This window comes from Pelodiscus sinensis, chromosome 6, assembly GCF_052426305.1.
Source record: "Pelodiscus sinensis isolate ZL-2025 chromosome 6, ASM5242630v1, whole genome shotgun sequence".
Taxonomy (NCBI): Eukaryota; Metazoa; Chordata; order Testudines; family Trionychidae; genus Pelodiscus; species Pelodiscus sinensis.
Genome location: NC_143057.1, coordinates 9,742,674 through 9,756,768, shown reverse-complemented (window position 1 = coordinate 9,756,768; position 14,095 = coordinate 9,742,674). Strand labels below are relative to the sequence as shown.

General features: G+C 42.6%; 1 protein-coding gene across 15 annotated transcripts in view; it reads right to left on the bottom strand.

The window, feature by feature from the left end:
- Nucleotides 1-14,095, bottom strand: part of PALM2AKAP2 (PALM2 and AKAP2 fusion) — a 360,502-nt gene that overhangs the window by 22,501 nt on the left and 323,906 nt on the right. For all 15 annotated transcript variants that reach the window (XM_075931391.2, XM_075931392.2, XM_075931395.2 and 12 more), the window contains one exon: nt 2,069-4,439. In XM_075931391.2, the coding sequence (XP_075787506.2) occupies nt 2,069-4,439 (2,371 nt within the window). The remainder of the gene's footprint in view (nt 1-2,068; nt 4,440-14,095) is intronic.

The following is a 14,095-nucleotide window of genomic DNA, read 5'->3' as shown; positions in this document are numbered from 1 at the left end:
AGCTGTGCCTGCTGGAACTGAAGTGGCCATGGGCAGGCGCATCTCACGGGCCCAAGCTGCTGCGGTGAGAGGGGACTGGGGGTGGCTTCTCTTCCCAGAGCAGCCTGCATTCTGAACTCCTCCTCCCCAGAATAATGATTTAAACAAAGAAAAATAAAAATTAACTGAGTTAAGGCCCTGAGCAATGCTGGGTAAATCTTCTAGTATAATGTGTATTTGGCATCTTAACTTTAAAAATAAAGTAAATATTTGTTGTCTAGAAAAAATAAGAGTAAGAGAAACAAACACTTTTCCATCTGCTGTTCAAGTATTAGACTCAGCAGTCATCCCAAACTACTAACAAACGAAATGCAACCTGCCCCAACCACATTTCTCCCACCTGCAGTTGCCACTGAAGCTGTTTTTCATGGCAGAGGCCCACGTCTCTTATCTCTGATACAGGTTAGTCGAACAAGTTACAGAGCTCACCACAGAGGTTCCAGGATGAGATTCTCTGGCCTGCACTATGCAGGATATGAGACTGGTATCTAACGATCCTGGTTGGCCTTAAAAATCTCAGAATCTTTGTTGAGTCTTTAAAATTCATGGTCAGGTCTTCTCCTGAGTGAAGTGTCATAGCTCCTTTGGCGCACACAGACCTATGACAATTTAGCACATGGGATGACAAACCCTTGCGTGTCAGAGAGCAAACTATTCTATTTAGTTCAATCTATATGGCTTCCTCTTCATATTGTGTTTTGGGATAATAATAGCACTTCAAAGACGTTACCAACATCTGGTACCATTTCCCCCCCCCCCCCCCCCCTTCCCACACAAGAAACAGAGACCAAAATCACTCTCTTTACATGAAGGAAACAAAAATAAAAGTTAACTATTTATATTAGGCATACTGCTCACATCCGGATTCGCTACAGGAGTGCAATCTAAACACAACTCCCGTTGAAGTACATCACAGACTTACTTGGGAATAGACCCTTTGGTAATGGGCCGCTCAAATGAGAATCCCCTGTCTCTCTCTCACACACCCGCACATGGAATTGGCCTACCAAACTCTTTCAAGTTTCTTAGTCCTGATGCTGCCAGTGGAAAGAACAACAGAATTTGGATCAACATTTACATCTTCCCATAACTTTAATGAAACATTTCTCTGCAAGGATCTCTGTGAATGAGACATTTAGAATACTACTGGACCCTACAGTGGTCTACAGCCATTAAGAAAACCTGCAAAGAAAAAAAAAAATCAGGCGTGTGTTATTTTTGTCTTTTTTATGATGTCACAAGGCCTGAGAGTCTGTTTTTGTTTTGGAAAAGTGTGGGTGGGGAGGGAAGTTTTTCTGTTGCTTTGAACAATTATCAGCAGTGACACGAGCACAATTACAACAATAAGAAACAAGAGAGTGAAAGATGAACAACAGAGATGGGAAGGTGTTTTTAGTCAGTCAAGCGAGAACTTTGTTAACTTGTAATACCTAAGACCAATCAATTAATATCCTGTTAGTTCAGAGATAGAATTCATAATATGGAGACTTTTCCCCCATATGAAGCTCTTCAGCAACACAAGATTTGATAGATCTGCTATTTCCACAATGAAATGCAAGCAGGAAAAAATAATGAGGTTAGCTGGGCTACCGGTAGGGAGGGAGACAACAAACTTTTCAGGTCTTTAAATATTATAAAAACAAAAAAAGGGCTCAAAGGGGAATGAATAAATCCTTTGCAGGTTGCCCTTTAAATAGGCATACTGTTGTAAAAAGTACTGTCTTCCTCTATGTTGCATCTGACAGTCCTAAATTACACAGCAAGATTCAAGCCCCAGGACCACAAATGTTATGAAGTACCTTCAAACACATCCTTGTAGTGTCCAAGACCTGTCTCTGCTATGCTTGGGGAAAAGAATATATATCCCTTTGCTGCATACACCTCTCCCACTAGGAGTAATGAGATAATGTGCTTGCCTTGCCTGAATATACACTCTCTGCTGTCTTTGGATATTGCAGTTGCAAAGTCATTCAATACACCAAAACCCACATCTTTTAATGACGCCAAATATTTAACTTCTGGCTCTTACCTGGAGCAGTTTTGTAAGCCACTGTTCTGGTGGGCAGCGGAGGTGCACTCTTTGTGATGGGACTCCGTGCCATCTGTAGACCTTGCCTCTGTCTCTTCAGTTCCTCCTCTCGCTGCTGGGCTGCTCGGATTTCTTCTTCTATCATGGACAAAGTCCGCTGTTTTCTTGACCTGAGCTTAAAAGGACCCACGGTCACCTCTGATTCTTGTGTAGCCAGGATGGAAGCAGTGCTTCTAAGCTCAGCTGCCTCCGAGTACTTGCTAAAATAGCTGACCTCCGGCCTGATTTGCTCCACAACGAATGGCTGGCTGGTATGGGATACAGAAGATTGTTGGGAAATCTTCCCTTCCCTGAGTCCTGAGTCTTCATCTGGTGAAGTCTTTGGTATTGTATCTTTTTTTTCTTGAACAGGAGAAGACACCTGGGGTGGCTCAAACATCGTGCTCTGCTGCTTCTCAGAACACGATGCCATGTTGACTTCTTCTTGGTCCTTGACAGGGTTCTTCTGCTCATCTTTGTCTGTCACTTCTTTAGAGCCTGCTAGGTCAGCTTGCTCAGCTATGGCTTGTTGAATTGCATTTTGCACTAGTAGGCCAGCATGGTAGTCCAGGTGGTCATCAACCAACATGGAGTCTAGCAATGTGGAGGAAGGGGAATCAAAGCCATGGTCACTAAATGACTTGGAAACACCTCCCTGACACTCTGAGGGGGTGTCCATTTGAGGAGTCTGGGGGAGAGAGAAATCTGCAAGTGAATTTTCTTGGAGGGCGTTCATCGTCTCATTAGAGGCGCCACTGTCACTGATATTATCCATGCTGAAATCATTGGAAAGAGTTTCCAAGACTGTGGTATCCTGAGATCTCACTGACAATTCATCCAAACCAGAATCCAGCTCCTCTGGAGGAGAAGACACATTGACTGACCTTGAAAACTGATCCAAAATGCCCGGGTCATCGTCCTTTACCACCATAAAGACGGCTCTCGCACTCATGAATTCACTGTCATCTGCCCACAGCTTTGTGGTCTGACCAGGCTTTGGGACATCATTGTCAGCCAATTCTCTTACTGGGTCATCTGGACTACTCTGAATAGTTATAGGATGATCTTCTGAGACACAGGAGACCTTCTGAGCTTTTATAATGGTTATATCATTATTCTCAAGTGGTCCTGTTTGCCCACATACAGCAGCCGGCCTCGTCATGGGAACTGTTGGCCTGTCTAATTGCGATGGACCAATGGGTTTGTAGAAGGGTTTGATAGAGAACATTCTGGGTGTCCCTGATCTCCTTGGTGCAGTCTGGCTATTAGACTGACCGGAATTTTCCATCAACTGAAACTGTTTCCTGGCTGCTGAAAAATCTATCTGTTCTGTGACAATATCTTCTTTTTTAACAGAGGCTGGCTCTGGAGGTACAAAGGAATAGGCCACTTGTTTTGGCGACGTTGGTGTCGTGCTTTGTTGCTGTTGTTTCTCTTTCCGTTCCTTGTACTTCTTGTGGGACTCCAGGTGTTCTTCATCTAATTGCTCCTCCAGTGTCTTTTCTTGGGGCGGGTTCCACCATTTGGCTGCGATGCCAGGATTCTTCTTTACCGCTTGGCTTTTAATAAGCTCCCTTCTCTCCTTTTCAAGTTCTATTATTTCCTCCGAGGGCCTCACTTTCCGGACTCTGTAATTCTCCTTCTCGTTATCATCGTCAAAGAGCTTGGATGGCTTCTTTTCTTCCTGGAAGGCTCTAAGTTCAAATTTAGCCTCTTTCTTAATAGTAGTTAAAGTTAGTTCTCCGTCCTTGGAAGATCTTCTGGAACTGGTTGAAGAACATGGACTCGCCGGTGTTTTTAGACTGCCACAAAGCTCCTCTTTCTGTTCATCTGAAGAATGGCCATTAGGTTTCAGTTTCTCAGCCATTAGGTTGGTTTCACTCTGTTCAACAATTTGGGGTGCTTGCCTGCCGGCTGCTATGATGTCCTTTTCATTGGGTGCTGATTCACTAGTAACAAAGCCATCCATAACCATTGCACTTGGCTCAGGGGAGCATGTCCCATTGAAGGGGTTATCTGCTGCAGAATCACAGCAGTTGGCCTCCAGCACCTCATCTAGATATCTGATCTCTTTAGCAACTTCACTATCCAGGGACTCATGCCTGTCCTTAAGTCCATTGTGACTGGGAATAGGTGAAAAGAAGTGGGCCTGATTGTCCACGGAATGTGCGGCAGCCATCACAGTGATGTTTTTATGTTCCGAGACTGGGACTTCAATTTCCATTTTCTCTTCCTTTGCAGCAAGTACACTAACAGGCTCTGGGAAATTGGCACAATTTCGGTCTCTGTCTTTTCTCAGCCTGATGTCATCCTCAGGGATTCTGGATGATTTCTAAAAGGAAAGAGAACAAAACCATGGTAAAGTCCTATGAAGAGAGATTTTCTTTTATGCAAAAAGCCAAGCGCAAAAACAGTAAACGCCATCTGGATAGCAAATCCTAGTGTTTCCTAAAGTTAAGATTAAAGCAGCCGGATGCAATGAGGGAAGGAAGACAAAAAAATATACATACTATAAGAACTTGGAAGAGATATTGAAGCAATAGCAAAACCATCATTCAAATATCTCCCATCTGGATACCATACGTCATTTCTGATCTTTTCATATAAGTGCTCAAGAGTTTTGCTGACATTTTAGCTTTGGGCTTTCAAGAATGTTTAAAAGAACTTTTAATGCTACCACTACCCCACAGTACCTTTCAAGCCAGCCCTTGGAAGAGCTTTACAGTCATTAATTTAATCTCACAGTATCTCCAAGCAGTTGGTGCATATTCCAGTCCCTAATTTAGGGATACAAGAGCATAAAAAAGTCAGATGACTTCTTCTGCTGTCATGTTTCATATGTGCTACTGATAAATACCACAGCAGGAAGCACCCAGAAACTCAAAGATTTGTTTGCTTGGGGCTCAAATAACTGCAACACATATCATCAGCAGGCTGCTGGCATTTACAGGATCGTATCTTAAAAGGATAGCTGTTTTTCAAAAACTGAAGCAGTTTAGTTTCACAACAGAAAGCAACAAATATATGAGCCATTAGCTGAAAGTCATGTAAATTTTGAAGGAACTGTCCAGTTTGGCTATTGAGATATTTTCTGCTTTTTAACTGTATTTAAACTCAGGATGTAATAGTGTAGTCAATTAACCAATATGCAAAAGCTTACTGGTTAATGCTATAGACTACATGCATTCTCTTTTTGGCAGGCTGGCTCAGCCCCAGCTTGCCCTGGGTCTGGGACCTTCCCCCTGCGGCAGCTCTGCATTGAAAGTATATTAGCAGCCAGCCAGGCAGGTATCCTGTCTCAGTTCTGGCTTGTGCTGGGTCCGAGAGTTTAGACCCTCTTCCTCCCCAGACAGGGGCTGCTGCCACCCTATGCAAGGAGCTTGTTTTTAAACTGGCTCCCCTTGCGGACCAGCTTCTGCCTGGCATTTTAGAATAGTCGAGTAACTGATAAGAATTCATGAGCTTAAGTGACTATTCAATTAACCGATATTTAACATCCCTAATACAGACAGCAGGACTTTTTTTTTTTAAAGCTCTTATTTATTTGTTGTGCACAACCTAGTTTTAATGGTCTTATTTTCAGTAGCTCTCACTTCACTTTCTGAATCAATTTACAAACCTTACACATTTTAAACTGAAGTTTCTAAAGTTCCTTTTTAAAAACAATTGTATGGTGTATAGGTTACAAATTTAAACTCACTTCCATTGCTTTTGATCAATGTACAGGATCATTAATAGGGTCTACTTAAATCGCAGAGAAATCACACATTTTGCACAGGTCAGTCATGGCATAAATAGGCCATTTTGTGGATGTGCTCATACATTGTATTACAGCAGTGGTCTCCAACCTTTTTACACCCAAGATCACTTTTTAAATGACAGACCAAGCCACGATCTATCGCCCCGCCCCTTCCTTGAAGCCCCGCCCTCTCTATTCTCCTCCTCTCCATCATTTGCTATCCCCAATCCTTATACTACTACTTTAAAAAAAATTCCCACCATTCCTCGCAGCTACCCACCTGTGCTGTTGCTCGGTGAGTAGCTGCTCCTCAAATGAGGAAATCTAATGTAAATGTACTGTGCAGGTGCGCAGTTCAGAGAGGGCTCAAGAGCTACTCTTAGAGCGAGATCTACCGGTAGATCGCGATCTACTGGTTGGTGACAACGGTATTACAGGCTACCCTTACTTCTGTGCTGTGTCTAGCTAGCACGGCCTTCAGAGCTGGGCACCCAGTCAGTAGCTTGCACTATCTGGTTACCCGGCTCTAAAGGCAGCACAGAAGTACGGGTGGAAATACCACAACAGCCAGATTTCAGTCTGTGAGGTGTTTCTCATGACTGTGAATTTGGTAGAGCCCTGTCATAAATGTTGATTTGCCTCAAGCCAGGTCTACACTAGATCCAGCAGCTCGTCGTAAAGGTACGCAACTCCAGCTCTGTAGATTTCTAGGGGGGTGAAAGGGTTGGGCCGGAGCAAGACACAAAATGCTCCACATGTCTCTTAGGGAATTCATCACCACAGGAAAATTCCCAGCTGCTGCCTTACAGCTGTTTTAAATCTCCTTTGCATCACTGCAGCACCACAAAACAAGCTTAAAAGTCTTTGGAACTCAATCAAGATGACTCCAAACTACCCATCTACCATACTTAACTATCACTGAACTATCATAATGAACCGAATATTGTGGCACTGGTCTATTCTACTTAGGAACTTATGGGGTACCCCTTTCCCATGTACTAGCCCTTTCCTAAAAGGAGCCCAATTTCTCTGCTCCTTATTTCAGCACCCCCGCCCCCCCCGAACATTTCTATCACTGCCAGGACTGACAGCTTTTCCTAAGCTATAACTCTAGCCATGACATTTATATTAACTCATAACTTTTATTTCATCTTGTGCAACTCTTACAGGTAAATTAACTTCCTAGTAACACAAAGGGACATAGATCACCCCCAGAGACATGCAGAACTGCCAGAGAATGTCTATGAAGCAGACACTTGGGGTAGCACATGGCTTAAGGCTGTGATTCCATTCTTTTATTAGGGTAAATCTTGCTGTGGCTGACACACTGATGCGAAGGCAAAGACATTATTGGCTGATGCATCTTGTGCAAGAGACTTTATAGTGACCAGAACAGGACTTCTTGTAGCAACCCCAGAACTGCATTGTCCCTCTGAGAAGACAGTATTGCCCACAATATGCTTTTGACTACAGCATATACGCTAGCCGGCTTTTGGTCTCTTCACACCCCACCACCAACAGACAAAGGCCTCTAGAGGGGGGCGGAAAGGAGTGAGATAGGATGTTGTAATGTATCAGTGTGCTACACATAATAGAGCCACTCACTAGATAAATCACACACTGCTACAGAGCTGAGACAAGGGCCAATGTACACTACGCTTTTCAATAGTACCTTAGCACAGTCCATTAAAAGATCATTCATAGGAATGTGCTATATTGTCCAGACAGGACTTGCACTCAAGCAAGTCTACTACCTTCACGGTATCAGTTTATGGTCAAACTTTTATATATAATTTCATATACTATGTGTTTGCAAATTATTTTTAGTGTGTGGAACAAAAGGTCAAGAACTATTTTGCTATCCACTCACATAACCTTAATTAGTCAAATCTCATCCTTTAATCACAGCCACAATCTGCAATGCATAATTAGGTAGCTACATGTATATGTAGTAATTAGGATATGCAATTATGGCATTACATAATGACCTAAGTAAACAAGACTGTATAATTAGTACCATGTATGTAATTATGTAATAATGTATCTATTTACAAAGTAAAACAAATAAGAGGCTATTCAAAAAAATGGTAATTATGTCTTTGTCATGAATTAGGCGTGATGGATGGAGATGTGGGAAGAAATGGCTGATTTTCACTGTGAAAGAGAAGCCAGTCAGAAAGATAGGGAGAAAAATTATAACACATTGGTGGTGGTGGTGGGGTTTCTGCATTGTTTTCTCCATAGAATGTGAGCACATTTCAACCAGCTCTCGTTAAGAGCATGGTGTCCTGGAGATCAGGGCCTGCCTCCTGGTTTGATCTACTTATTTTCATGAGAACATAATGAATACTGGGGCTGGTATAAGTGCTACTGACACTGGATTATATAAAGGGGAGTCCTGAAGGGCCCAGCTAAACTAGAAGGGGATGAAAATTTAGCAAACACCTGCTGGTTAGAGGCAGATAAGGGGACTGGGGAGAGAGCAACATAGGCACATGCTCTATTAAATAGCTGAGGACTGTTGCCATCTGGCGTAAAAAAGGAGGGGTGTGGATAAATGTGTAGCTGCAACACCATCTTGCTAGTGGAAGAGTGAAGGAGTTTTCTCTCTCCTACTTTCTCTGGAGCCCCTGCTTCTATGAGTAAAGTTTGCATTTGATTAATGTTAAAGGTTATCTGCACATACTGATAACACCGAGTTAACACTCCTCAGGAGACATGCTAATATTCACAGCTCTCTGCACAAGCCTCCTTGTTTTCTCCTTTTAAGCCAGATGTATTGCGGTAACCCGTGTCGTTCTTACAGTGTGGCAGAGCGTTGGTAGAGTGCAGTTATTAGCTTCTTAGGAAATTATTAGCATATTTCTTCCTTTGTTGAATTCCTTATTGACAAAGTGTAAGTGTTTGAGAGAGCAGCTCATTTAAGGAAAAAAAATGTGGGAGTAGAGGCAGAGAGACCCACTGAATACATTGCCAGCTCTCTGTCTTTTGTTTGACTGAACAGACACACAAGGAGTGGGAGACAATCCTTCCCAGACCACAGGAACAATGTCCTTAAACAATGACATTTAAGAGAAAGCCTAATTAGCACCTTAATTCATCATGAACTACAACTAGGTATTTTCAGGGGGTAGCCGAGTTAGTCTGTTACAGGAAAAACAACAAATGGTCTGGGAGCACTTTGTAGATGGAATCATGAGCTTTCGTGGTCACAGCCCACTTCTGCAAAGGGGCCCATATAAAGTGTCTAATGAAAGCCTGTACTCTGCTGATTCCATGTATGATACTTGTGTACGGTGTGATGTTCATATATGATGTGTTCTCATTAGCCATCTTACTCTCAACTTTTTCTTTCTTTTATTACTATATCTTTACAGTTTAGATTCTAAAGGATTGGCCCAGCGTGCTCTTGTGGGTAAGATCTAAAGTGAAAATTGGCCTGGAACTGTGGCTGAGTCCTTTGGACCAGAAGGATCTGTCTGGAGTTGGTGATTGTGGGTTTTATAACCTCTCACCTCTGAGTGGGGCCTAAGTCCGATGGTGGCCCAGGGAAGCTGGAGTGACTAAGGGGTTTTGCTGGTGAGGCTTCCTGCTGGCCAGAGTGGCCGCTGAAGTGCTCAGTGTAACTGGCAGGGTGCCTTGGAAAAGGACCCCAGTTTAGGTCAGCAAGTAGCCCTGAGCTGATGCCCTCAGCAGTGCCAAGACCTGGCCTGGTGTATGACAGTGGTGTATTCCACAGGAGGCACAGAACCTAGTCAACTGAGCTTTGGATCAGGACCCCACGCTATTCTAAATTTGATTTGAGACAGAGTTTGGCTGGTTAACGAGGCATTTCCGGACTCAATTACTTAGGACACTCGTCAAGTGTGCATGTACTTATTTACTACATTTTATCTCAGACCTCCAGGAAGAAATCACAGCCGGTGTTGCCAGAAGCTGTCTAGCACCGTCTGTGATTTTGGGGAGTCGCGGGGGGAGAGAGGGTAATGATCATGAGGGTTAGCCAGCAGCCTGGGAACTAAGGGGTTAACCTTACCTAACTCAGGTAGATTCAGCCAATAGAAATGAAGATAGGCATTTCAAACTGGGACAAAGGAATTTTTGGTTTTTTTCCCTCCTTTGTCCTGAGCAGTTCCTCTCCAGCTAGTGACAAACAGACATGTCTCTCTCTCCAAGAATAGACTCTTCACTCTTCTGTAAGTAGGGTAAAGAGTTTAGATAAATCCGTTAGGTTTTATTGTTTTATGGTTTGGAAAATGGGATCTGATGTCTGAGCATTTAAAAATGCTTTTTGCTCTCTTTTGTAACTAAGCTCCTGGCCGACGGTGGGTTTCTCCTCCATGAGTATATTACTTGTGACTTTTCCTTCTAGTCATAATGCTTACAACAGGAACATTGTGGTGATAATAAAAGTTCTCTCTCTTATTTTTATTAACCTGGTATTGGTTAATGTTTGTGTCCTGGTTTGTACTTTACGGGTGAGATTTCCCAAGTGATCTCTCCCCTGATTTTTGTATCAATACTTGGGTGGTGGCAGCAGAGTTTTTATCCCCAACATCTAGGTTGTTAAGATTTTGGGGGGAAGTTTTATATCAAAGCCTGGTAGATAAGGTTTTGGGGTACTTTTGCTGGATGTGAGTAACTAGTCAAGTAGTGATTTTGCCCAACCTGGTGGGCAGTAAAGGTTGGGCAGGCTGGAAGAGGGAAGGTAGGGTAACTCTTCCCACTTCAGGACTCTCCCTATGCCCACACTTTGAGGCCATTTCTACATCTTGTGACTTTCTTATAGGACATCTCTAAGAACTCGCCTTTCCTCTCTGGCCACACGGCCACATCCTCACCATTTCACATCTGGCTTTTCATTTTCCTTCTTGCTGGCTTCGATTATAGCAAAGGTACCTCACTAGGGTTCAGAACGCTGCAGCTAACATGACCTGCTTGGCTCGTTTGCTCTGACCACATCTGTCTAATCTTTGAATCTCTCCACTGGATTTCCTCCCTTCACTTCTACAGAAAATACAAGTTACTTGTCTCTCTGAAACTGAAGCCTCACACGCTCTCATTGCTCTAGTCACCTCCTGCTAAGCTGACCCTGCCTTCCTTCTGCCACCCTGCCCAACCTTTACTGTCCACGTTTTCATTAAATACCCCCAGGCTCTCTCCCATGAAGTGTCACACAGAACTCTATCCCCAAAGTGCTACCCTATCCTGCCTTGATATCATAGGTATAGGGGTTAGTAAACATATATGCATTAGGGATGTAAATTTTAGATTTCCTGGCTAATCAAATAGGCAATGCAGTTTGCATAAACTATTCGATTAGTTGATTAGGGCACCTCTCCGCCTTCGAAGTGTAGCTTGGGCTGTTGCTACACTTCAAAGGAGCACGGAGACAGGGGACTGAAGCAATCAGTTCCCTGCTGGCTCTGTGCTCCCTGTGGTGTTTCAAAGCAGCAGTGCTGCATGGCCAGAGTGTACAGGAGTAGAGAGGTTCAACTTGTACCAGAAATTATTCCCCGACCCCATTTCTCCTTTCAGGTTTTCCAATTTTCACCAGAATCACTATAGTTCTTCCTAATGATGCCTAAGACACACTGTTACATTTTGGAATTGATTGGATGTGGCATTGAAAAGTTACCATATCATAGCCAAACAAATTCCAAACACCACCAACCTGAGTGCAATGCCTTCCTTCACTCATTTAAAATATTCAGTGCCCTCATGTGTGCATGGAAAACTCGTAGCCAAGGGAATTTGGGGCACATAAATGTAGGATCTGGTCTGTGTGCTGCAAAACATGAGATCCACTTAAAGGACTATAGGAAGCTTGTCTCATTAGGTTTCTTTTATGAATCTCCTGTGGTAAATGCATTGCTGAAAGTCTGCAGGAGGTGTTAATACATGATCCAGTGGGTAAGGCACTTGACTGTGACAGACCTGGATGTTATTCCTAGCTCATCCGTTCACCGGCTGTGTGACCTTGAACATATCACTTCACCTCTCTGGTCTTGTTCCCTTCTTAATCATCTAAATTGACAAGAGCATGGGTAAGACCTAACTCTGTCTGTGGGCGCGATCGCTTCAACATCTCCACAAGTCGGTGTTTGAACAAACAACAAAGGGGATAGCGTGCAACAAAACAAAACACATGTGCAGGATGGGAACCACTGTCCAGACTATCTTGGCAGCTTTCATCTCACACTGACACAGCCCTGCACCCATCTTGGGGGGTTTCATAGCTATCATGATGGTATCTGAGCACAGCTGGACATGCTGAAGCATTTGTCCTCCCCCACTCCCTGCTCACAGCAGGGGTTGGACTGCCTTTGTTTCTGGTGGGGTTTGTGTGAAAAGGCAGTTTTGAAGGAATAGGTATGGCATTTTGCTCTTTTGAAACTTCTTCTGTGAAGCAGAAAACTTGTGAGAGGGAAATCTATACTCAGGTCAAAACAGCACTGAGAGCTGAGAAGGAAGGAGGCTGAGGTAGGAGATTGTGGGTAAAGGCAAAAATACTAGGAAAGAGAAAGGAACAGGGTATAAGAGCAGCTGCTGACAAATAGGAGGCACTTCCAGCCATAGCTGCTCAGACCATAATAACTAATATAGTCTCATGAACTATTTTGTAGTTTTTTAGTCAAAGAGCATGGAACTGACCCATTTTCCATGTATGGCAATTTTTTTTAATTTCTTTTCCTGAAAATATTATTGTAAACATTGTAGAAATAAAAAGCTGCATACAGGTAGCCTAGTTAGTCTGAAACAGGAAAAACTTAAACAGCAAATAAGACTAGTAGCACCTTAAAGACTAACGAAAGATGTAGATGGCATCATGAGCTTTGGTGGGCGCAACCCACTTCAGTTTTCCATTAGTTGAAAACAGAGTTACATTTCTTTTTGAAAGGGATTTTCTCTTTTTCATGGGATTTTTTTTTAAAATGCAGTAGCTTTGGATAAAGGTCACTTTTATAAACACTCTCTCACTCGTCCAATTCTATTCTCAACTCTTGCCACTTACATGTGGAATGAAACCTTAATCTCCTACATGACAATATAGAAATCATTACTGCTATGTTGCAGGGACAAGCTGTATGTATTCTTTTCATACAGTGGTGGAAGCTTCTTTTTGAGCACTAAAAACCACCAGATTTGGACCGCCTCCCTCCTCCCCCCAAAGTAGCATTTTCTATCAGTTAACAGTATTCTTGAGTGACACAGTTCAGGTGGCCAGAAAGTTTATTGGCAGGTTTCCTTCATGAACAGATTTATTTGCCTTCTAAGCACTCAGCAAACACAATATATTTCCTAAACACCCCCAAAACAAAACACTAAAACACCTCACAAAGTGAAACCAATTTTGAGTAATATGTATATACAGGATTTGCAAAGCACATAATGCATAAACTGGTTGCTATCTTGGAAGCATGCTTGAAGAAATCTGCTCAACAATTCCTCTAATGTCTGATTTTTGCCTATTAAAATGAAAGTGTCGTGATCCCATTTGCTTGGAAAGCATGTGAACAGCTTAGCAATATTCCTCTTAGCTCCAGTCTGAGCCTCAGACTCCCTGCTTCCCCATGCATCACACATGCTTTTATCAAAGCAGAATGTAATTTTCTTTTGCTGGTGTCACAAATAAAAGCTGGAGAACACTGGCTCAAAAAAAAGAAAAAAATATTTTGAATACTCAACTGTCTATACTGGAGAAAGATTTTTTTAAAACCTTTCTTCATGGCTTAAATGTAAAATGTGGCCTGAATGACAAATAGCCAAAGTTTCTGTTGCACAGCCAGGTTTCTATTTTCTGAACAACACAGATTACCTCCCACTTACAGCAAGTACGTAAATTGGAAACAGTTTTCTCCAGGTAATAGGTGACTTGATCCTTTAAGCCAGTTATTTTCTCTTATCCTAAAAATATAAACTTGTTCAGTCCATGAATGTGTTACACTATCAGATTAGTGGTAATCATTGCTATGGGGACAGGTACGGTACATTTCTACCATTCGTAAATTAAAGTGTGTCATGCAGTCATTGTAAAAACCTAAGTAATTTTATTCATGGACTTTCATCCCTGCATAAGACTTGGATGGCCAGAGAAAGCGACACAGACAAGTGGATTTGTACAAAAATGTATTATTTGAGAATCTAAAGGTAATCCACAATATTGTAACTGCTGGTTTAGAAAACAAAATGCTGGATTGTAAGTATGTGTACTGAATCAGGACTCCGATCAAGTATTGCTGCCGCTG